Here is a 25,122-nt window from a genome sequence, read left to right on the forward strand (position 1 = left end):
AAATATAGCTGTCTTGATTTCAGCTTACAGACTCAGTACCTATAAAATGTCTACACAAACCTTTTCTCTTCTTGCTGAACTAAAACGTAGCATCAGCTCCAAGGCTGTAAGATTATCGGCTGTACATGTGTGTCCTCCACTGACTGCAGCAGAGTTGCTGGTATCAGGTTTTTGCTCGTCAGTCATTTTATTCTGAACGTCTGCAGAGTGAGGAAGGATCACTGGCTGAACTGCTATGATGGCTTTGAATATCCTAATGTTACACTAAAGTATTAGCAATGTTCTTTGATCATTTACCCAGCTTTTGTATTAACGCTGCAGTTACAGCAGCTTCACATTTGCGGAGCGGCATACGAAGATGTAACCACTCACAACATGCAGATACAGATGTATTTGTCAAGAGCTGTTAAGTAAGTGAACTTTTAGAAAGCTAAAAAAGATTCAATCACAAATATAAATCTGGTCACATGTGCACTCATAATCAGCAGAAGTTTCACTTACAAAACGTATCTGGAGCTTTAGTGGATCTTGCCTGTGAAATAGTCACTGAGAGTGAAAATGGACTTTTATGAATAAATACTTAATGAATAAACAGACACAGTTATAAATATTTTCAAGGCAAATTCACTAATGTTCTCATATGGTAACGGCTGCTTTATAGTCAGTCATTCATTATGGTTGCAACAACAATCAGTAGTTTAAAACTGTACCCTACTTGGCTTGAGATTGGGTTAACTATACCATGTAACTATATACTGTTTATAATTTTATACTATTACTTGTTATTTGGACCCAGTACTTTAAAAGGTACCGGTTTTACACACATCTTTAGCTTACCGTCTTAGTCTATTTGTTAAAGTAAGCAGTCCATTTAAGAATAAAAAAAAAAAAATCACTGGGTAAAAACATCCTTCTGTCTGGATGATTAATTTATATATTTATAAACCACTTATAGACAGTCTTAAAGTGGGTTAAAGAAGGGGAATCACACTGAGTATAATGATGGGAATGAACATTTAACCTGTGATTATACCTATCCCAGCAAAGCTAATGAAGCTTTTCTGTCAGTCATATTTAAGGAGGTATTTGTGATATGGAATTTAAAAACTTCATAAATCTTTCATTCAACTTTCAGAAGATAAACTTAAGCCACAACATATGATATCCTCACTACAAACGGTTAAGCGTTATGGCCTCCAGCAGAGTCGAAGAATAGCAGCCAAATCGCAGCCATTGTGAGGAGCCGGGTTGGGTGCAATCAACACATCCATCCATAGGCTTCGTTTTATAATAGGATCATGAAATTTGGATAAAGACTTTTACAGTTCAAGTGGTCAAATCACACTTTATATGGTAGCTTTTGATATTTTTTCTACTTTATTCTTCTTCTTTGGCCGAATGTGATACGTTCTTATCCTGCAGATTCTTTGGAAAACTAGAAGCAGGCTAATGAAACTCACAGCCTCACACGAACAACACGTCATAAGGGAGTGACAAAAACCGGTCTAAATACCACTTTTAAAACATTTAATTCAACATAGAACTGCAACAGTTGTGATCATCTGTTGGGTATTTAAGGCCCAGTTTACAATTATTGGTGGCGTACTGAATATACCTGAACATTTCAAGTAGTGATGACCATACTATATTTAGCATTTTTCATGTGATTATTCATTAAAACTAATGGGATGAATTCCTGCCACTTAATAAACTTTTTCAAGTTTATTCCACCTGGATTCAGCCCGTTTGTGGTTTGTCCTTTTAAAGAATTTAAAGTTTAAAGAATGACGGCATGTTTGCATCCTGAATTTTCAATTCTGGTGAAGGAACAATACTTGAATTTAAATCAACACATAAAATAGTTTGCAACAGAATAATTAAGTAAACTAAACAAGAGCTAAAGCTGCATGTGCACTGGTGGATAAAGTTCGACAAAGTGACTGAAACATTGGCTCAGTAGGTCGTGTTTTCTAAATTGTCCGTGACTACACTCTGAGCGTTAGAAAAACAGGGAAAAAGATCTGTGAGAGCAAATGTTATTGTTACAATTCTAAGAATAATATTTGCCTGCTTTTATGGATAACAGCAACTTACAAAAGAGGGCGCTGTTGAGGCAGAAAACTCTTTCTGAAAACTCCTCTGAATGGCAGCCCTCCTTTTCATGCTGACATTCTCAGAGATCCCACATAGAGGCAAACAGAGTGACTGCTGGCAGGCAGTGATGCTGCTCTGCTTTACTTACTGAATGAGTAAATCAGATGACTGGATCTGTATCACTATCTGATCTGTAAAAAGTTCAATACTTTTTGTTGTGTTGATAAGTTGTATGAAAAGAAAGAGCCTCAAGGTTCGAAACCCAGGATTTTTTTTTTTCTCCGAAGGTCGACACTTTTACTCCCCAACAACCAAGAGATGACGTGGGCGGAGGAAGTCAAAGTGAAACACTTGAAATAACTGATGAGAAAGCAGCACATGAGCATGCAGTCGTAAAACAGAGAAATGCTTTTGAGCAAGGCATTACCACAGTGGTAAATGTGACATCTAGTATGCCACAAGTGCCATAAAAATCCAGCTGCTGCATATCCCGGGGTCACCTATTCTATCACATGTTCAGAGTAAGAGTTTTTCTGTTGATTGGTCACATTTCCAATTACAATGACACTGCAATACAGGAAATGTCCAACACAGTGGCACAAAACAAATCCACCACCTATCAGAGTGCATAAATACTGAAGAGCGTTCCTGCAATTGAATGTCTGAGAATAAGAAACCATGATAATATGAGCTTATGTGCAATAGCCCAAACATGACAGTGTTACAGGTCTGGAAAACACTTCTGATACAGAAATTTGGAGCTTAATTAAATATTTGAAGCGGTCCTTTTCATTCCTTTTACGAAGACGGATGTTTAATATTTATTTATCCATCTTTTTACCCAGTTGGTGGCCTAATTTCAGCACTCACAGGTACATCTTGACAAGGTGGCTGCACATTTTTCCATTATTTCTGTGGCGATTTTCAAAATTCACTCCCCACCAAATCAAATTCTGTCGCCTCTTCGCCTAAAATTTTCTGGGCTTTTGTTTTAAAAAACAGCAGCAAATTTTCAGAACAGCCTCAAAAGTAATGATAATACTAATAATAGTCATAAAAAAATCACTGTCCTGCTACTTTTTCTTTTTTTACCGTAATCAAAAGATGGAAACATTTACATTTAGAATAACGAGTATTTAAAAATATATAGTCTAAAATTAATGACTGGATTTTACTGGCAGGAAACTTTGACAACATTAAGTCTGCAACATTTTACAAAGCACACACATTATTCCAGGTGATATGAATAAAAAATATATATACCGCCTGGATGCCTCATCATCACTCATATAACTGAGGGATATTAAATGAATTGTTCTGAGATGAGGAAAACGTCATAACTTTTATTCTCACACAGCATTTAGGTCATATTAACAATAGCAGATCTTCTGGAGAGCATGCTTTTATAAACACCCCATATGGAGCAAAAACAGACACTTTCATTCAACAAAAGCTATTAAATATCATTTACAGGGGAGTGAAATCTTCCACCGAAGACATTGATCAAAACACAAGTTGAAAACTTGTCTTCCTTGATATGATATAGACAGTGAATTCAAACTTATGAGCTCCTCCATGGTCCCAAATTAACTTATGAAACTTTATATATATATATATATATACACACACACACAAATGTGCTACACAGACCAGCAATGTTAGAAACTATTGTCAGGATGTAAGAAATCGACCAACAAAATTAATCAAGTACCCTACAAAAATGCAGCTCACTGTGAACTTGTAACTAGTGTAGCACTGACTGTATTGCACTATTTTAAAGTCTACTGTTTAAGATGACTATAAGGTGTGTTACAACATCCTGGTGTCCTCTCTTTTCACGTGATCTAATGTCTTGTCGTGGCATTTGCTCTTTTTGTTCTGGTGAGTTTTGACGTGTTTTGCCAAGTGGTCACTCCTCATGAACCTTTTGCAGCAGTCCGGGCAAACAAAGCGCTTCTCCCCTGTGTGAGTCCTCAGGTGTCTCTGCAGCTCATCCGACCTGGTGAAACTCTTGCCACAGAACAGCCAGTTGCACACAAACGGCCGCTCCCCCGAGTGCCACCTCAGGTGCGCTTTGAGGTGAGAAGTTTTCCCATAAACTTTCCCGCAACCCGGTATGTGGCAAATGTGCTGCTTCTTCTTCCCGGGCTCGTCGCTGGACGTGGAGGACTGGCAGTTCGGACACCTGCACCTCCTGCACCGCCGCGCAGTCGCGAGGGGGGACTTTGTGTGCAGCAGAGCGGCGATTTGCGTCTGGTATTGCGCAAAGTCCGTGTGTCCCAGAACCAAGCCTCTCTGCAGCTGGAAGCGGTGAGGACCGAGTGAGGAAGAGTGGCTTACGTGGTTCCCCTGCTGGAGGCTCCACCACGGAATATCCTCTCCAGGGTTTGGGGACAACTGTCTCTGCTGCTGGTGCACAAGGCCGGAGGGTCCCGTGACAAAACTTGGCATCGCGGGCGGAATGGGCGCTGGAGCCGCGTAGCTGACGGCGGGGACGTAGGTTGGAGGGCAGGTGGACTGCATGGAGCAAGGCAGCATCTTCACGGGGGAGAAGTCATAGGGGTACGAGGGGTCCGCCGGAGGGGTGAGGGGCAGTTCGTGGTGGGAGCTGAAGGGGCTCTGGATGTGCGCAGAGAGCTGGGGCTTGGAGGATAGTCCGAAAGTAGAGTTGTTGGCCAGGCTGCTCTGAGGGTTTCCCTCGTTAGTCCACGGGTGAAATAAACGCGAAGGAGAACCCAGCGTGGGATCGTAGGGGACCTGGAGGAAATCAGCGGGATTTGATCCGTGGTTATGCCCGATCCTGTTGCAAGTGGCAGCCAGGAGAGCCAGCGGAGAGTGCTTACAGTTCTCTGGGGAAGAGTTTGGAGTGCGATCCTGGATAACCGAGACACACATTTTTTTAACGTTATGATCTCAGTTTAACACATTTATGACACATTTATGCCACTTTTAATTATGACGAAATGGTCGGTCTGAAATCTGAATCTAAATGATGAAGTCAATCGTGATGATGCGACACAAAAGTTGGTGGCATGTATGAGTCCTGCTGCAACATGCCACCAACTTTTGTGTCGCATCATCCCCCAAACAATTAGCGTCGGAAATGAGAAGACACGTATTTTGAGCATAAACTGGATTTAGCAACTTCACAAGTTCTTAAAAGTGGTGAAAAGTGAAGAGAAACTTGCGCACAAACCTGAAGAAAAGCCTGAAGTGTTTCATTCCGCAGTACAGCCACTGCTGCCATGGTAAACGTCCTCCTCCGCTCGATAAAGACGAATAAAAAATAAAAGCACTAATTTAGACAAATATGCTCATTCGCGGTACACAAAAAATATATCTTGTCGAGCAGGGCGTCACTCTCCAGTGCTTCCTCTCTCCGATATATCCTTGGTCTATCTGAAGAGTGAGGGATCACTTCTTAGAATTTGATAAGGACTTTGGTGGGCCGCCAGCCAGTCAGAAATAAGATTTATTACTTTGAAGTTTGCCGCTGCCCAATCATCAAAGAATAGCGGCTCTTTGAGAGGGGAAAGCAAATCCTTTGAATCCACAAAGCTCCTATGGTGTGTTTGTTGGTCTGGATAAAGGAGCTGATTATTAGGGGGGCTGGGAAGGGAGGAGATAAAGGCGGGACAATTAATGAAGTAATCACTATGTGGGAAATGTATATACACAAATAATTGGATTTTCTTGATCAAAGACCCCCATGCCGCCTGGAGACCCCAGTATTGGATGCTGTAGTCATCTGATCCTCTTTTTTGTAATTAAGGATTTGTAGCAGAACCCTATGTGACAATGTGACATTGTTATCTCTGGAGATCTCCAAGAGCGTTGCCTCACTGTTTGATGGAGGAAAGAGACCAAATCAAGTGACTCAACACAAAGTTCTCATCTCTGAAGAATCTGCGTCTCTTTTACATTTCAAGCTTAAATTACAAAAAAAAAAAATAAATCTTTGTTGTGCCTTTGAACTGAAACACTTAATTATGCCCTCTCTGAATTATTTAAATACTTATTTCCCCTTCACTCATTTCAATCAGTTGTTTTATCAGAACCTCAATCCAGTTCATTCTTTCCCAACCCAAACTAAAAGCCTGAAGGAAAAAAAAAAAAAAAAAAAACTCCCAGCAGGTAATTTAAATGAACGTTTTTAACTTGTTAGATAAGTGAGGTGACAAAGGTAGCACTTAAAATGTGGACATCTCAATTATGTTTTCTTCTTATGTCTTTATGACTGAACAGGTCCCGAAAACCAGAAAGAAACTAATGATCCCATCCACTGCAGCTTCTCGAAAAGAAAAAAAAAAGAAACCTGAGCTAACACATCCTGTAATACTGCATCCTTTTTGTTTCAGAGCATTTAATGAAGGCAAAAGTATGCAGTTTTCATAAGATAACATCCGGAACTTCTTTTTAAATGTTTTGCCGAGCTGGAAAAAAATGGAAGTTGTAGTTCAACTCTCTGATCTTTATCTGGCTTCCCTGCAGAAACAATCACTGTCCTCTCAACTAGTTTGGAGCGGCAGATTTTGAATTAGATCTGTTCCTTTGAAGGGATTAATGTTCCCAGTTCTCTCCCACGGCTTTACACACAGTCATGAGGGAAAGGGGGAGTCCTGCTGGGCTTCACTGGAGCCATGCTAAACTACAAGAGTGGCTACAGGAGTGAGTGGTGTAGTCACACTGTTAACCTTGTTTACATCAAGCTGTGGCAGCCACAGAGCTCGATGCTGCTTCAAAATATGCAAAAAATGTGGCAATCAGGAAGGTTTTAAGACAACAAGCTTGAAAATCACCTCGCAGATTTCATGAAATTATAAATCTGAACAAGCAGTACTAAAAAATGGTGCTATTTACTTTTAATGTGTCACTTTAAAATTGCCCCAACCGTTGATCCTCTAAAATCACACTTTGTTTTCAACTTATCATGAGATGATGACCAATTAAGACACTGCATAGCTTTATTAAAGCTCAAAACAGATTTATTGAATAACCGAATTAGGAGACATTGATAAGATGTAGTTTGGGGTTGCCAGGTTGTGAAAAGTATCCTCTCATTTGTGCTTTTGGTTTATATTTGCTAATAATTTAGTCACCAATACTATAAATATTTTTTTTTTTAAACAAGTGTAGCCAAGGAAGTGTAGGCAGAAGAAAAACCTGTTATAAAAAGATTTATAACACATTAATAACGGGTTTATGTGTACACCTAAAAGGAGCAAGCAAAAGAAGGAGAAGAATAAATGCAGGTTTAAAATTTTTATAAAGCTGTTAAAACTTATAAAGGCTTCATAAATGATACCTCACTGCAAATTTTTGTGAGCTTCACTGGTGCGAAACTGTTTGAAGGATCTTAGCACAAAGGAGCTCAAACTACATGAAAGGTACACGATAAAACTACAGGATGCTGTAAAATTTGCTTAACCAGCTATTTGTAAGACTTCAGATGTTACTGGTTAAAAAAATATCCATAGTCTGTTCTGTAAAGATGTATTTGTGCAGCAAAGTGCTGTCAGTTAGTTTTTACTTCCAGGTTTAAATGTCAGATAAATGTCAAAAGTTGCAATCTGCTCTCTTATGCCAACAGTAAAGGAGGAATCCACCCTAAAACAACATTTTTCTACTACAGCAGCCTGGTTCATAGGCTTTAAAAACATCAAATGTTAATTCTGATTTAAGGTGGATTTCCACTTAAATCAGCTTTACATGCGAGCTGTCATATGCCATGCAAGGCATATTTCAGCCATATGTGACAACTGCATGAATTCTGCGAACCATCAGCAGTCAGAAATTATTGATATCTTCCTTTGAGATGTTCGTTTCACCCCTAAATGTGGGCTCTTACATTTTAATGCATCTCAATAGGACGCCACCTGAGGGAAGGATTTGGCTAAGCAGGACTTTGATATAGTTTGTAAGAAATTCATAACAGTGTGCTTAACACATTGTCTGGTCCCTGAGGTAATTTACTTGCTCCAAACCGTCACCATCTTATGGCCATGCCTCAAGTTTTACAGGGCCGCCTCAGCGACAGTTTGGCTAAAGGAAATTTCTGCCCGCGGCATTTGATGGGTAAAATTAACTTGGAGGGACCCCCCCCTGCAACAGTTTGTTGCCTGGAAAGGTTTGAACATGGACTCAGTCAGCACCAACTATGTACTTCATACAGCCTTTTCTAGTATAAAGTGGAGAGCTGAGCATCAGAAATAATGTTCAGGGTGCAGATATGCAGGAACCTGCATTCAGGAATCTGTATATAGAAGAACAAAAAAAACCCCACTCATAGTAGTTATATATATATATATTTTACACTTTCTTGACAGTGCAAATCAAAGAAAACAGTGGGGTGGATCATAGACGTTCAACAGGTGACAATCATTTCTGTAAAGGGCAATTAAGGCGAAGAAAGAACGACTCATTAAGTTTTTATTGCCATAAGTTTTTAACAGTATGTGCAAGTGCCAGCACGCGCTGAAACAATTAGCTGTAACCAAACTATTGTGTCTGATCTAAAAGGGGAGAGGGAAATAATTCATCAATCTAAAATGAGGAAAAAAATGTATAAAACAACAGATTTGTGGCGGGTAAATTGTTTTGCCTACAATATCAAAATACCGTTATACATCAGTAATAAATATGAATTAAAAAACATTTAGACACATTTATTTGACTCTTATAAAACAACAATTTACATGAAATAAATATAAATTTACAACAGATGTCAAGTGCGATGTTGGGAAGCAGGTTGTTTTGATCCATAAGACAAATGAAGGCAATCTGCAGGATAAGAGAGAAAAATAAAGATGTTAAAATGCTTTTCATTATCTTTACCCAGGTTTGCACTAACATCCTATTTTAGCAGGGAGAATTCCACCTTATTCTATTGACCTCTAACTTTGGATGTGAAAAAGTGTAGCTGTGTACGGTCTTGACATTTTTGAGTGAACTGACAGCGAGAAGAGAGGATCTGACAGAGTCGCGGGGCGACGCCACAACACGAGCCCTTTTTAACTTTCCATATTCTCTGGACAGTTGGAGAGAAAACAGGTTCCACATCTGTCTCATGCAAGAGATATCAGAGACTTGGGGATGAGTGGAGGTGGGTGATGGGGTGCTGCATGTGTGAGAGGGAGTGTGAATGTGTGGGAGAAACAGAGAAAGACGGGGAGAGAGGGAGAGGCGCTCGAGGCTACTGGGTACTTGAGCCACTATAATGGTGTCTCGTATGAGAAAACATCTGTGAATTTCCTCAGTGATCTACAACAAAGTATAACTCAGAGCAGTCACTCAGCAGACCTTTGAAGTTGCTGTCTGACAGAAAGCTGCCATTGTTCACAGCCCCCAACACACAGAAACTCCAACTTTGGTCTCACTAATTTTCCCTGCAACGCGATACAAGTCTTTTTTTTTTCCTCTCTCTCTCCCTCTTCCAGGCCTATGAAGCCGGGGATCTCTGCATATTCAAGAGCAAACAGCAAAGCCTTGGCAATGTGCAGGGTTGGCTTGGGGGTCAAGTAAGGCGGGACAGGTCGTTTTACCTTCTCTCAGCCCACCCTGAATGTGCTAATCCAGTCCAGCCTTAAAGAGGAAAACTCTCTCCCCTCTATGATGATGATGATGTACAGACTTGAACAGAGTGAGTTACAGCCTGCAGCGCTCTCCCAGGAACATTATAATAAAGCAACCTCACCTCCAATCACCAAACTCAGATCCAATGGACACTCCTGTGATAATCAAGTGCTATCAACCCTTCAGTTTACTGCACTTAGCTTTTTAAACATTTGTTTATTATATGACCGTCATCTTTTGTTGGAAATGTTTGTGAGCTGCTACAAATATATCACCTTTTTCCACGATCTACTAAGCAGCAGGTGGCAACGACATAACTGTGAGAAATTTGAACCTTACACTAGAAATTCTTGTCATCCTCAAAAAGCAAAAACACAAGAAAATAACAGCACTAGAAGTTGGAATATAAATATTTACAAAGTTATGTATGTTCAACTCAGTTTTGTAACTTTGCTTTAACATAAAGCTGTGTTACGTGTCTGCAGGCTGCATGTTTTCTTTCCCTCTCCTTTTGTTTGCCATTCCCTTAGGTACGCAGACTGCAGGCTGATGTCAATTTGGGGATCTCCAACTAATTAGAGGAGGGAGACCCTGATTGGACAAACCAGGAGGGCACACCTTGATAAGGAGACTGACCTGTGGCTGGGCGCGGCTCTCTTCCCTCCTTCGAATTGTTTGGCACATGTCTAAAACGCCTCTGCTGTATTTCTTTTGTTTGATGGTTGTGGTGGGAGTAAAGTGGACTAGGTAAGTTTGGGGACCCCATACATTTACTCACGTAGAGTCTTTTTGTTAGAAACACTAGGTAAGTAGGTTGGTGCCACCCATGTAATTTTGAGCTTGTTTTGAATTGAGGTTTAGAGTCTTTCCCCCCTTTTTTTGTTTTTCTAGGATAATAGCTCAGCTAAGTTTTGGTTTTGTCTTTTAGGTTGTGCCAAAAAAAACACCAAACTGTCCCTTTCTCCCCCGCATTTGTTGTTTGAATTTGGGTTATTTATTTTGTGAGCGCGCTGCCATTAAACTTTTTTATAACACCTGTACCAGGTTTCCAGAGTTGTTGTGTTATCCCCTTCTGCCCTCGAGGAGACGTAACAAGCTGTCAGATATTGTGGCAGAATATGTCACTATATAGCTATGCAATGCTTAATGCCGTTTTTGCCTTATAGGAGTTTCAATGCAAGTGCCCCCCCCCCCTTTTATATGTGTATTTCTATAGATTTTTATATTAATATGGCATCTCTGCAGGTTTTTTTGCCAGTCAAATTTTAAATTGTAAATTTTGAGTTATGTATCCCAAAATTTCAAGTTAATCAGAAGTAAGCCAAAATGTCAAGATACTTGGTCAGCAAGGCAAAATTTTGAGGTACTAACCAAATTTTTATCCACTTATTTATTTTCCAGTGGCAGAAACAAATTCAGATCAGGCCAACCGACAACAGGCAAAGTAGCTCTGACCTCAGAGAGTCAATAATACATCATTGAATGTTGCCATGATTACTATGCAGAGCTAGCCATGAAAGTTAATATACAGAGAAAGTGGATCGCCCCATCAACTGGTACACTGGCAGATATAATGGCATTTCTGAAGAGAGGCATTTATTAAGCTATTCTTGAGATTTTAGAGTTGTTCAAAATGAACTTTGTTTTCCCCCCATGTACAATAGTATTAGGAGTCACGAAAAAATGCCTGGGTCTTTAATTAGAAGATCTTTAATTTGCTCAGATTTATATAAAATTAATGTTAGTATGACTTAACCGATATTGGAGGAGCAAAAACAAATAAAAGATAAATAATCTGCATGGAAAAAATGTCCTCCTTCTTCACACAAGTATTGTATCTACCTGAAATAATAAAAGATAAATACTGTGTTAACTACCTGTCTTTTATGGCTATCTTTCATAATTTTGTATTGGTGTTACATAAATATTTTTTATTTCCATTTTGTTGTTAATTTAAGTTGTTTGAAATGTGCTATATAGTTACAGCTTGTTTGCCTAAAAAACCCTGTTTCTATTCAAGAACTGTGTTAAGCCACTTCTCTACTTTAGAAAACTGAGCAAATAAACTAAAAAACACAATTTATAAGCAATTTGCAAATGTCCACCTTTATTTTAAGAGTCTTCTGGTAAAAAAAAAGTATTTCATGGGCCATATAAGGAAAGTATTAAAACAATTACACTGTATACTACTTTAGTGTGACCTCAATCAAGGTTGTTTGGTTGAACACCAGGTGACCGCTCCGGTTCCTCCTGGCAGTGGCAAAAATGACAACCTTTCAGCTATGCATCCCAAACTGAAACAAGGCCGTGGTAATTCTCACACTGTTACCAGTCCAGCGTTTATTCAACGGCAGCTGGTCCCACCATCTGGGAAAGCAATGCTGGGGCAAAACAAAACAGGTTACACCTTTGGCCATGCCAAGTCTGCTAGTGCCCCGCTCCCTCGACAAACTGAGAGGGGCTAATCATAATTTCACGCTCTGATTTGTCAAATCCCATTCCAGCACCGGAGGCACCCAAAAAACTTTTAAGTCAATAAATTTCATGGCATACAGGATAACAGCTTTCCCATATTGTTCCTATTGTTCTATGCTGGCTTTCTCCAGCTTTGTCCCTCTCACATCAAGGGTAAGATGTCTCCTTTGCAAATGAAAAGGTAGCTGTAATTTGGACCAAAACATTTAGTCACTTGTAAGATTAGCAAACTCTTTCCTCCTCTCATGCATGCATTTTACATTCATGCAAATGCCAACAACAAAAACAGCGCATGGAGCGCCCTCGACAAACTGCAGGTGAGAGGAAGCTGAAACAAAAGCGACTGTAACCCTAATGGCATCCCTTGTCATTAAGAGACCTTTGATGTATGTGCTCAACGGACTCTTTTATCTCCTTCTTCCTCCTCTTCCTCTTCCTCCCTGTGCTTTTAACCTGCTCAACAAGTTTCTTTATTACTGCATTCTTAGGGCATGTTTCTCTTTTTTTGCCCTTTCACATACATCTGACATCTGGCTGACACTCTTGCATGTCACTCTTTCCAACGCTAGCCAGCAAACAGCACTGCAATGCTGAGTTTGTAGCTATTTTAGTAGTCTGCATTATGAAGCAAGGCATTAATTCTTTACTCACAAAAAACCCCAACATATGGTATGCAACCATAATATAGCAAGATACATTTAGTGTGGTGGAAATGTGACAGATCTGGATATGAAAAGCACGTAAACTGCATTAAAACAGTATTTGAAAAGGCTGCACATGAAATGCTGCATCGAAACTCTCCCTTTGAACTCAAAGGATAGAGAAACAGGACAATGTTGGCCTAATCGTGTTCCCTCTTTGAAGTGAGACATCACTATTAGGTGAAAAGGTAAGAATGCTTCTTTAGAAAATAAAAGCTTTTCATCATTTGTTAAGGCTGCAGCGCAGGCGATTTTCATAAAGGTGGTTTAAAAACTTTGGATAACAGTGTTTGGAGCTGCCTTGGATGTAGCTTTAATGAATGTGCAGCACATGAAGCAAATAGCTAAAATGGCAAGAATAACAGCAGCAGTAACGTTAGCCACATTAAAGGAGTCCTCTCCCGCACACCAGATGTTGTCAGATTTAATGAGGGAAAACAAGAAGGAGCTGCTTTTTTGGGCTTTTTTTTTTTTTTTTTACAAAAACGTATTAAAGAAAACACAGGTGTCAGGCCTCCAACGCTGGCCTAACCTACCCGCTGTCCCCCAAAATGACCCGGAGGCTAAACAAACACAAGGGGTTTGGTTCGTCAGGTCAGAACATCCCTCATCGGAATGACAACAGCATTTCATAACATTTGCCTTTTTGCAACACATAATCAGCTATCCGAGGCAATTACGCGCACACCTCTGCTCACCTCCTCTCATATGCTAAAGCAGGCAATCAGCCAGGGAGTTAATTTGGCAGAGGAAAACAGGGGAAGAAACACCCACTCTGGCACCATTTGTCACTACAGTCCAACCTTGTTATTCAAACTAGCGAGCCTATTTGAAATTCCTCTCTGTGGTAAAACAGGGCCAAAATAATCAAGGGAGCATGATCACACTTAATTGATTCAGTGTACTTTTAAGATGCACTACAGGGTGCTGGGGTGACCTATTTCAGACTGCTCTTCAGAGGAACCAACTATCCCAGCAAGGGAGTAATGCACAACGAGGATTTTAATTATTGCAGGATCTGTGGCTACGACCGGAGGTGAAATGCTTCTCAAGTAACTGTGACACTACATTATAACACTGCCAGTGGTCCGGGGTTTTTACGCTTTGAATTTTTATGGACTTAAATATGACAATAAACTGAAAAATAGTTTTGTTTTTTTTAGCTTGGTTATAAAATCTTAATTTAGAAAAACCAAAAATGTTCCTTTCGTATTTTATTGTAAACTGTGCCGTGTTCAGTTTTAGAGTATTTCAGCTATTTATACTTTACTTATTTATACATTATATTTATACTCTCACCACTTAAATTCACCAAATATGTGGCTGTCAACACATGTCTTCATTTATAATGGGCACATTTTGTAGTCTAGTACTCCTGGGAGATCTGGGATACATAACTCAATTTATATGACCCTTGTACTGTGGGCACAATTCAGTCTATCATCAGAATATCTAATCAGTCTGCCTCTTGTGATGCTAGTTTGTCTTTTCTCTTTATTTTATAGCTCTAATTCTTAAAATATTACCTAAAAAAAAATCTGGATCAGAACAGAATTTATAAATATCACAAATATTTTCAGATATTTTTGTCCAGAACTCCCAAACTTTGTCACAAGGCTATAAAGCATAGAGAAAAAAGCCCTCATCAATTGATGTTATGCTATAAAAAGCTCAATCAGCTCAAGACCAGCTCAACCAAAGGCTTAATAACATTAAATATGCGTACCTTGCAGTAAGTCTACTGAAAGATGTAAACACCTTTTAGCTACCTCTATTTATGTCTTCCTCACAGGAGACAGTATGTGCAACTTTTAAACCTATGTGGATTAACCACATCACCACTAAAGACGCTGTGGCTGTTTAAAACAACAAACAGCACAGTTATGGTTGGAAAATGGCAGATTTAAACCACAGTGGTGTCAAGTGACAAAAAAAATAGAGACAAAAGCGTCAACCATGCAGAAAATTAAAAGGAGACTTGAGAGGTTAAAGAAGGAAAATCAAAGATTACTACTACAGCTTGTAGTAGTAAAGTAGTAAAGCCTCAGTGTCTCAACCCGAGTCTGACCCTCACAGCATTGAGCTGTAGGATTTGATGAACACCCTGGACCTCGTTAAACCCACCAGGATTCCTGTGAATCTGAACCTAAGTGGAGCTGGGTTTGCTATCAAGGCAGAGCTCTAATGTTTTCCCCGCTGAATATAAGGAGGATGAGATCCTCAGTCATACCACCCTACTCTTCCTATTAAGATCAAAATCTCCTCTCAGGCCCTCGGGTGTCAACAAAGGGAGATGCAGTAAATGATATGCAAATTGAAAAGAAAAAAAAAAAGCTCTACAAATCAACTCGCCAGCCCTCCATTTCCGACACTTCACATCTTAAAAGAAAATTCCTGTATTTAGGGTGAAATTCAAAGTGAGTTCTAGCTCTGCCTCTGTGAAGCTATGTGTGGTGATTCCAGCTCTCAGACAGCACAAAGCCCCTTTAACTACAGGCAACTCGCTGTGGGAGAACTCGTCGAAAGAGTTTTGGGTTTCACGAGGATTTGTCTCCGGATCCGTCTTAGACAATAGACGTAATGCTCGGGAATAGGTAGATGTTTCCACGTCAAGTTAACCCCACTGAGCTGAGCAGCGCACTGCCTGCAAAATGAGGGGCACTTCATTGTAACAGAGAAATGATGGCTCAATTCAACCCTTAGAAAAACAACTGAAAATTATCAATGGCCATTTAATGAGCTTATAATTTATCTAGTCATGAATATAAGAGGATATATAAGACGTGCTTCCTTTTATCTTTTTTTAAACTAAACTAGTTAGACTAAAGAATCAATCAATAAACCAATTAACAGCTACATGGACAATAGGAATATTCACTATATGCAGCCCCGTGGAGCTTGGATATTTGGGACAATGTTACTTCCTCTTTATCCTTCTCTTATGTGGGTTTTTATGAATTTCTGCACCATTTTTATTGCAATTTGAAGATTACATGCAGGATTTCAGCCTCTAGAAATAAAATTCTTTACCATGCAGTAGAACACATATAACAGAAGCTCGGATGTGTAACTTACTAGAGTTAAAGTTATCGTAATAAAAGAAAAAACAAGACTGGAAAAATTGTGCACACGAGGTAGAAATCTAGTACATCTAGTCTAGTAGAATCTAGTAGAACTATGTGTTCCAAACTCTGAGTCGAAGGAAGAAACTATCCTAACACTGTCACTGATGACGAGCGAATTGCTCCTGTAAACACCTTCTGATCACTTTGCATTAGCAGACGAGGGCACGGCTCGCGCAGGTCGCTTATTCTGCACCGCTGCTACTTGCTCCACATACCGAAGCACATCCAAAGCAGAGGATGTTCTTTGGAGTGTCTGTCTACACGTCTGAAGCGTCTGTCTTACCGGCTGACATGGTTCAGCTCTGACTGACGAGGGGCCCAACTAGAAAGGGTGGGTAGGGGCGGTGGTTGAGTGCTCTTCCTCAGGGATCGACTCCACAGTTGACAGTAATTTGTAGTACTCATCTTCTCCATCCAGCACTTTGATTTGACTGTGATTTTTTTTAAGGAGACAAAAAGATAGTGGTGAGACATTACTGTGATAGAGGAATGGTGCCTTTTTTTAGTTTAATATTGTGTAAAGCTAGACATTTGCAATAGTATTATTTGCAGATGCACCTGAGATGAGGTGTTTGCTTAAGCATACTGCTCTGAAATAGAACGTCAATTACAGTACAGGCACAGTGCAGACCTTCAACAGTTAAAATTAGCATGATGACAAAGGCCCTAATATGTAACCCCCTCTCCAATGACGCAGAGCATCTCCTCATAAAAACCCTGTTATTTTCGGCTCTCCATTTACATTATAAGAAAACAACTCCATTTCTGGATTCTCCTATTCCACAAAGGGCCTGCTCTGTTTAGAGTTGCTGTAAGTAGGAAAGCAGTTATTTACCCAAGTTTTCTCGGCTTCCTCTTGCTCCCCTGGTAATCCAGAGTTCTCTGAGGAAAGGGCCAAGAGCACACAGTCAAAAGATGAGCAGAGAGTCATTAATTTTTAATTCAAAGTGATTTTGTGTTGAATGCGAGCAGATGCTGATAATATCAGAAGTCACAGCATAATTTTTTTCTGATCAAAGGGCTCAAGTGAGTCTGATGAAGCATGCATCTTGCTCAGCTTTGATAAACCACATCAATTATTCACCGTGAAGGCAGACATCCTGACATGAAAGCAACAGATAAAGAGCATAAGCACATGTTCAAGACAAGAGGCAGAGAAGCGTGGGGGTGGGGCTCCAGGGTCTGGCACAGGTAGGTTTAATTGTATTATCATGTGGAACCAAAGTCAGACAAAGGCCTTTATCGGCACTTTGAACTCACATTTAGCTGGTTGTAGTACAGGCTGTCTTCGGGGCTGTTGAGCAGCTTGGGCTGCTGGCCCCGCCGGCGAGGAGTTCTCTGCTGCAGCTTCATCACTGGACCTGCAACAGAGGAAACGAGGGCAGTGATCCAACCAGGCAAAAACAACAACAAGCTCCAACATGATGCCGACGATGATGACAGCGGCGGTAAACCGATTCTGCCTTCTTTTTAAATCGGCGCCCGTGTGTGACGCAAAAGTGACAGAAACACTTTAAATTGACTTAAGTGAGATTATGTCATTTCATTGATGAGATGACTCAATAACAGCTTATTATTATTACATAAACCGCATCTATCACAGGTGCACAGCGGGGGATGTTTGTAGTAGCCGAATTACAAAAGAAACAGGCAGAAGTGACACCGTGCGTTCATGAAAAGTTCACCTTCACACTCAGAGAAGAGTTCATCCTGGTAATAACGTCAGTAGTTTTAAGCTAAGAAAGATCTCATATTTGTTGCTGACAGTCCTGGATCACTCAACTCTGCAGGATGTAGGCACAGAAAAAGTAGGTCAGCATTTAAAAGTGCAGATAATCTCATTAACTGTATTTCACTCAGTAATGAGTACTGCTCATTGCAAATATTCAATGGATGTGTGATTGTAACAAATGGAAAATAAGTATTTGGAATCTTGGGTACTTAAGAGTTTATAGGGTATTAAATGACTATCTTTACAAGATGAGAAATCTTAGTATCTGTTGTTTGAGGAGAAACATTTGGGCAGCACCTTCTAGTCTAGCTTTGTATTACTTTGGTTAATAAGGGATTATTACCGAGTAATAGCCAATTCAACTCTTTACAATACAGAGGAAACTCCAACAATCGGACAGCCCCCTGTGTGCAAGCAATTTGCAACAGTGGGAAGGAAAAACTCAGGTTTAGGGAAGGCCAGCCATCTGCCATAACTGGTTGGGTGTGAGGAGAGGTAGCCAGGACAAAAGAGCCACATGCCAAGTAGTTAACAGTAGTAGTTATAAGACTAATATCACATAATTGGTACTAAGAGGGTAGAAAGTGGGTGTAATAATGTGGAAACAAGTGTATGATTATGAAGCAAAATCAGTTAATAATAGTATATTGGTAACAACAGGACCTGCTAACAATAAAATGTTAATATCTGTGCATTAAAAATTTAAAATACTAACTTGTGGCCTTAATCTCATAAAACAGTAATATTAGTTGATGGTTTAACACATAAGGATACTATTCACAGTGCTGGAATTAATGCTGATTTATGCCTGCAGCATTCTTCTTAGAATAAATAAAGATAACAGAGTACATATTGTGTTTAATGCTGTGACTTATTACCCAGAAACGTGTGGTAGTTTAATAACCAGAAAACAATTCTCCAAAATGCAAAACTGCCTGTTTCTATCCAATTCCTTAACCTATTAAAGGAAACATCAAAAAGTGTGCTGCTGATCAGTTATACATCTACTAATTGCAGCAGTAGTAGTCAGCGGAGGATTGTTCAGTGGAGCATTGATAGTTTTCTGGATTACACGAGTATGCAGAGGCTTATGATTAGCTACACAGAATTAATTAACTATTTGACAATATACACTATTAGGGTCAGGTGGCAATTTCCAGTGTACCACAACTGAAATTAGTGAAAATGTCAAAGTGTTAATGGCAGAGGCAGAGAGCTCTGCGTGATGGTAAAATTCAAACAAAGTAATAAAGACTGGAAAATAAAGTGGAATCCAACAGGGTGACATTTTGGGGAAAAACACTAGTTAGATGAGACGAAGGATGGCTGCAGGGAGAAAAATGTGATGATACTACAGTGTCATATCTATCAGAGCTTATAAGTCATAGATCAACATAGTAAAACCAGTGCAGTAATACCTGCATTCTTACTCATATCCAGTAGGGGGCGACTCCTCTGGGTAAAAAAAAAAAAAAGGAATCTTAGTTTATGGAAGTCTATTGGAAAATGGCCTTAGTTCTCACTTAATCTATGTATGTGGTAAACACTTATCTGGTAAATTTATAGTCTCAATAGCAAGATTTAGGTCTTACAGAATATAAACTGATGCTCATGTTGTAAATTGTGGCCCCCATTGTACTTCAAGAGACGATAAAGATGAGTATGTTTTAGAGCATGGCTACTTTGTAATTGACAAGTACTGCTGTTAGAATGTGCAGTGCCCTTTTCCCCCTCAGTCAGAGCCTCCCCTTTCTTCCAATAAGGTAAAAAAGCTCAAGTCGAGGCTTCCAAGCGGGAGTCCATAAACCAATGGGTGACGTCACTGTGGCTATGCCCATATGTGGTCTATGGTTATGCCACCCAAACACAAGTGAATGCAATTTAACATTTAAAAGTTTTAGCGGTTTTAAAGAGAAGTGACGTCTATTTTATGGCCAATAAATACATATTTTCACCGTGCACACTTCAATAAGAGCCTGACTAAGCAGGTCTGCAGGATTCTAGATGTAGATTTTCACCCTTCCAATTTCCACTCAAATGAGTGACACATGGAAGCTGCGGTCAGTGTGTCAAAAGGAATAAAAAGCAATTACTACATTCAGATCCTGTCTTACTGAGTGATTTCTTCTCTGCAGATGTGTGAAGGCTGTTCTTCCCAACTGCACCACAGAAAGGGAAATCTTATTGGCTTACCAAAGACAATTAGAAATGTGACAATGTGGATATTCAAACATAACACAGTAATAAGGGCTGGCTGCTCTTCCTTACTACACCTTGCTTAGCATTTCAAAGTTCATTGGTTACAAAAGTGTGTTTTTAAAGCTCACCATCTATATTTAATGTCTGACAACGTTTCATCCTCTTTGCCTGCATTTCATGTGAGACAGGACATTTCTTCATCATGTCTTGCTACCTCTGCTTCTCTACCTTGACTAAAGCTGCATTTGCCTTTTCCATCTTAACACTACTTTGTACTCACTTTGAACAGACCTCATCACATCTCAATCCTATACATCAAAGAGCAGGATCCCCCGCCACCCCTTCAATCTTTCCTCGGCTTTCTTGATGTTATTCAAACCAGCACAGGTTTACTAAAGTCACACTTTGTAAATGCCCAGAAAGTTCCTGTCAGTTTTGAGATATTAGCCAACTTTTACCGTGAATCTTATCTACCCATGCCTCAGAGGTGCTAACTGTCCGCTGTGTGGATCCCCGTTACCCCTGAGTATTTGAGGATATTTGGAAGAAATCTCATGTACTGAGGCAAATAGCTCAGGAAAAAAAAAGCAGCTGTGTTTGGATGCATCAGAAGCACTTAGGTTTTAGTCTCACATTAAAATTAATTGGACATTATGCTCTTGCTTAGCCTTTGAAACCTGAAAGAGCATGACATGCTGCAACGAAGAGAAAAATCAGCACAAATAAAATGTTCACACTTTACGTCTCAGTTAAACAGTGTCTGTATGTAGGACGTTGTTCTGCTAATGATGCAGAAAATGGTTTTGATAAGCAAATGTTTTATTCCCCTGAAATTGCATCAAAGCCCTCAATCACAAATAATGAATCCTAACGTCCTTGAACAGACTTTTGAAATTAAATCGTATTATGAAACAGACTGCGTACTCTGTGCTTTCAACAAAACACATTAGCTGTGACAGCACGTCCACAAGTATTTAAGAATAATGCAAACTCTTACCTGCATATAGTGCAATTAGGACAATACCCAATTCCCTGATGACTTGAGTGATTCATAGATTATGTTGAAAATGCAGAAAAACAACATTTGGAAACCTCAAGTGAAATTAAATTAAAGGGGATTTATGTCTTTCCTCTTTCTTTACATGTACATATATATATATATACAGTTACAGCTTCGGATACTCCTTATAAACACGGCTAAAGATAATAATGAGGCCAGAGTATGTACAAGTAATCCCTGTGAGCCAAAAGCTCAGACATCAGTCTGCTTTTGAAGCTCTGTTTCTTTTTTTTTTCTATTTTTTCTACTCGTGCTTTTATATGTCTGTTTATGAATATCCTCAATATTGTCTTCTCAGGCAGCTCTTGCTGTGAGCACAGCAGTCCTACCCACCTGCTGTTCAAATCTTCTGTTCGCGAGGGACAGCCAATCAGAAAGAAGCTGGGCTGAAGGGAAAGGGAGGTAAAAAGTCTCAGGGGGCCACGCCAAGGCCTACTATGAGATGAACAAGGATTACTTTAAACTGTGAGTCTTTCTCAGTCAGTTATTCTTTTACATTTAAAAAAATATATAGGGTAGGAAATGAGCATAATAGGTTTCTTTAGCTGATGCTTTAACTGTGTCCCAAGAACTGTAGCAAGTGAAAGCTAAACCCGATGACTGGCTGTAAAGAAAACTGTGGCCAGTAAGTTTACTCAGCTGCAGCTAATTAACATAAATCCTGCTAAATAAATAGATAAATAAATGTAAACACTGTTTTCTACCAGTTGGTGTCTGTAAACATGAGCTTCAAACGGCTTTGCGAAACAAACAAAACTCTGCATCACTTTTAGTCGTACTGCGAGGAATGACAACATCTGTTTGTTGGCCGATCCCCCCACAACTCTCAACAGCTAGTGAAAATTTTGTTTTAATCGTGTTCAGGTCAGGATAGATTCTAACCCCTTGAGGATATCTTTTTTCCCAGCAAATGTCACAGTAGGTGAAAAGTATTAACTGATCTAAAACGAAAAGACTAAATACCTCCAAATTACATTCCCTACAACTGAAGCTGTGTTTACTGCAAATACCACTATCAAGACAGAAGCCAAATGTGGAACCTTGTCTGTTTTCCTGCAAAGTTATGTAAAAGCTACTCAGATGGATTTCATGAAACTTGGTTGAGAGGTGGCATTTGTGCAAAAAGAAGAAAAATATTCAGCATTGGCTCGGGATCGCTTACTTCAGATTTGTGGGATACGGTACTGGCACTGGAATTCGCTCTTTTACAGCTCCTCTTTGTCAGGATGGTGACGTAGAACTTTCAATAAAAATTTATTGAAATGTGGCAGAGGTGGCGAATTTGGAAAATAAGGGCCTACGTGATAAAAAAAATAATCATGTAGGACAATGACCTTGTAGTTTAGTACCCACAGTCACACAACAACGACTGCACTCTTTGATGTTTTTAATGGAAAATGTTGCAAAATCTCTCAGCAGCTTTATTATTTTATCAGTTTCTACTAAGACATTTTTTTTCCTACTGACATTGATGAGATATTAATGTGTCTGTTTCTACGGGTGCAGTTCTTATCTCTCAGGTGCTGTATCTAACCCTGCAGATCTCACAGGAGGTTTAGCCTCACAATTTATCCATCCTGACCTGCAGCGATCAGAGCGTGTAGCAGATCAGAGGATGGGTCAGGCCTCCCATCTCTGTGCCTCCATTTGGGAAATCATTGTCATTTGATCCAGGCCAGCCCCAGAGGAATGCTGCTCCTGCAGATACATTACAGGCAGGGAGCCTGCCAAACTGGCTTCTGGCATGGGAGCACAGCTTGGACACGGGCGGGCAGAGCTGGGAAGGGGTCAGGCAGCGGCTCACACCAAGGGTTTGCTAAATGATCGTGGGTAACGTTTGCTGTTTGGGGTGGGGAGGAATAATAGCCAACTGGGAATACAGAGGCAGTAAGTTTCATGCAATATTGATTTCTCCCTATCAAAAGAAAGCCAAGCAGTGTTTGCTCTTCTTGGTGAAAGACTTACATATTGTACATGTTTGCTTCTTGAGATAAAAAGAATTCTTTTTTTTTTTTTTGGGAGATAGGTACTTCTTTTATTTTCAAAGACTAGCAGATGAGACGTATTACATCTCTAAATACCACTTTGAAATCCCTTGAAAATCAGAACGCTCTTCAGAAACAACATAAAAGAGCCGCTAAAAGGGATTTTTAGTGGAATAAATTAGAGATGTATCGATTTACTTCCAAAGTCACGTGCTGCAATCACCTGACTTCTCCCAGACCACAGAGAACCGCTCGGGTTTTGTTTATTCAGATGGAGAGAGCAGAGGCACCAAAAGGCATGGATTATAAGGAAAAATCATCAGCAGAGGCCTTTGATGTCTAAATGAGGCATGTGCAATCCAGACCCCTCTCTTTACCTCACAACCGCCTCTTCACACACATCCACGCACACATTAGCCCAGACAGCATGCACACAAACGTGCACACACATGCACGCAAACAGTAACAGATATTATTCTTAACTTGCAAACAAAGACCCAAACCAGATATGCAAAGTGGAAGAGCATTTCCAGAACTTTCTCTCATTCCTTTAATAGCCAGTCATGTGCTTTAAATTAGAAGCCGAACTGATCAAGCCTCGCAGATAATGCAGAAAAAGGGGGCAGATCCTGCATCTGTTTTCACTAGTGCAAGCAGAGGATGTTGTTACTTACAAGCAATTTTTCACACTGAAATCAATCATTTCCACTGACAGCAACTTTTGGAACTTTGACTCCTGACAAAAATGCTTGCTAGGAGGAGAAATCTGATTGTGGGAGTCGATCATTTGTCACAAGCTTAATACATGTAATCTATAACCCTGACCAAGAAGGACAAGTAAAAAAGAATAAAGAACGATGAGGGAGAGATGAATGACAAGAAAAGCCAAAAACAGATTAAATATGGAAATGAAGGGCACTGAGCCTTTTCTCTCTTGATCAGTGGAATACCAGCAAATTTTGCTAAATAAAATTAGTACAATAACAACCTAATAGCATTTTGTGCTTGGAAAAGTTTGCTAAAGTACACCAAGTGACTCAATCGACATGTGAAAAATCACAGAGAACTCTGAGCATCGTTTTCCACCTTGATTTTAATGTCTGAGGAGATTATTCTGTTGGAATTGTGATGATGAGTAGTTTGGAAGTACATCCTGTTAACTACTCCCACTGACATTAAGAGGATTACGTAGGTAGCGTCAGACAGAGGCAACTCCTTCCGTTAAGTTGAGTCTTTCCTATCCCTTCCAAATCTCTGCTGCCGCTACGTCGAGCCTGTAATTTGCCTAAAACTGAAGGCATCCGGTGGAGACGCGGCGATATGTGGAGACAGACAGATAAATCAAAAGGCTGAGAGACAGCGAGAGGGAGGGAGAGTATTTGTCTAGAGAACATGGAGAGGGTGGATCATTTGTCTGGCAGATGCATGTTGATACCGTGATGCTGCTTTGGTGGTGATGGTGTTGGTGTATGGGGGGGGGTGGGGGTGGGGGGTGGGGGCGTTGTGGAGCAGCACCTGGTGGCTGCAAACCTTGTGGGAGGACATGCGGGAAGACGTTTAAGAGCTGAGGGAAGGAGCAGGCGGAGAGGAAAGTGAAATGTTCTTGTGAGTGTGGGATGACCTCAGTGTGGGGAAAAACTGCGCCCACATTTCCAACAAGCGCTCCCAGCTGCAGCTATAAAGCACAGAAACAGCTCGGAGCAACAACCCAAATCAATTCTTATTGACTGTACCGTGTTCTGTGCAGAGGGGATGCAACTATAACCATTAAGACATTACTTTAACTATTTTCCTGTTTTTCTTCTTCTTGTTTCATCCTTTCAAGCCAGCAGGTTAACCATCTTCTGAGGCACAGAGGTAATTGGGCTGTGTCGTAGCCCCACTTTATCACTGTCTCTCTCTTGACATGTATGTTTACCACAACTATAATCTTCAAAAAGCCTGTTAACATAAGTAGCTCAGCTTTCATAAACCATAAAGTCAGCTCTGACTGATCCTCGGCACCATCCTGTTTACCACGCTGAGGAGCATAAGCAGCGCTCTGATCATATCTGCTGCTTGCTAGCAAAGGCTTTCTTTCTGCACACATCTCTGTGACTCATTTCCAAACATGTTGCATTAATATTTAGTGCTCAGGAGACAGGTGACGGAAAGTGACATCGCCTTGAACGTGTAGCTT

The 25,122-nt window shown here is 40.1% G+C and overlaps 2 protein-coding genes across 3 annotated transcripts in view; both read right to left on the reverse strand.

The window, feature by feature from the left end:
* Positions 1–3,417: 3,417 nt before the first annotated feature.
* Positions 3,418–8,606, reverse strand: sp5a (Sp5 transcription factor a). The gene is made up of 2 exons (XM_085249222.1): positions 5,291–8,606; positions 3,418–4,968 (listed from the first exon to the last, which is right to left on the reverse strand). Exons 1-2 carry the CDS (start codon positions 5,339–5,341, stop codon positions 3,904–3,906), a joined length of 1,116 nt encoding a protein of 371 aa, XP_085105348.1. The 5' UTR covers positions 5,342–8,606; the 3' UTR covers positions 3,418–3,903.
* A 138-nt stretch (positions 8,607–8,744) lies between these two features.
* myo3b (myosin IIIB) overlaps positions 8,745–25,122 on the reverse strand; it is a 70,484-nt gene continuing 54,106 nt past the window's right edge. For both annotated transcript variants that reach the window (XM_085249197.1, XM_085249198.1), the window contains 4 exons: positions 17,228–17,328; positions 16,803–16,849; positions 16,251–16,398; positions 8,745–8,874 (listed from right to left, as the gene is read on the reverse strand). In XM_085249197.1, the coding sequence (XP_085105323.1) occupies positions 16,290–16,398; positions 16,803–16,849; positions 17,228–17,328 (257 nt within the window). In that variant the 3' untranslated portion in view covers positions 8,745–8,874; positions 16,251–16,289. The remainder of the gene's footprint in view (positions 8,875–16,250; positions 16,399–16,802; positions 16,850–17,227; positions 17,329–25,122) is intronic.

The sequence above is a fragment of the Mchenga conophoros genome, linkage group LG16 (genome assembly GCF_057382185.1).
Source record: "Mchenga conophoros isolate Kocher_MC1m ecotype Shallow Benthic linkage group LG16, M_conophoros_male_GT1.1, whole genome shotgun sequence".
Taxonomy (NCBI): Eukaryota; Metazoa; Chordata; class Actinopteri; order Cichliformes; family Cichlidae; genus Mchenga; species Mchenga conophoros.

What these genes read in the sequence shown, in the direction of transcription:
- sp5a (XM_085249222.1), bottom strand. Translation starts at nt 5,341, where the DNA reads ATGGCAGCAGTGGCTGTACTGCGGAATGAAACACTTCAGGCTTTTCTT. An exon ending in CACTTCAGGCTTTTCTTCAG is followed by an intron (nt 4,969 to 5,290) that starts GTTTGTGCGCAA and finishes TCGGTTATCCAG; the next exon opens with GATCGCACTCCAAACTCTTC.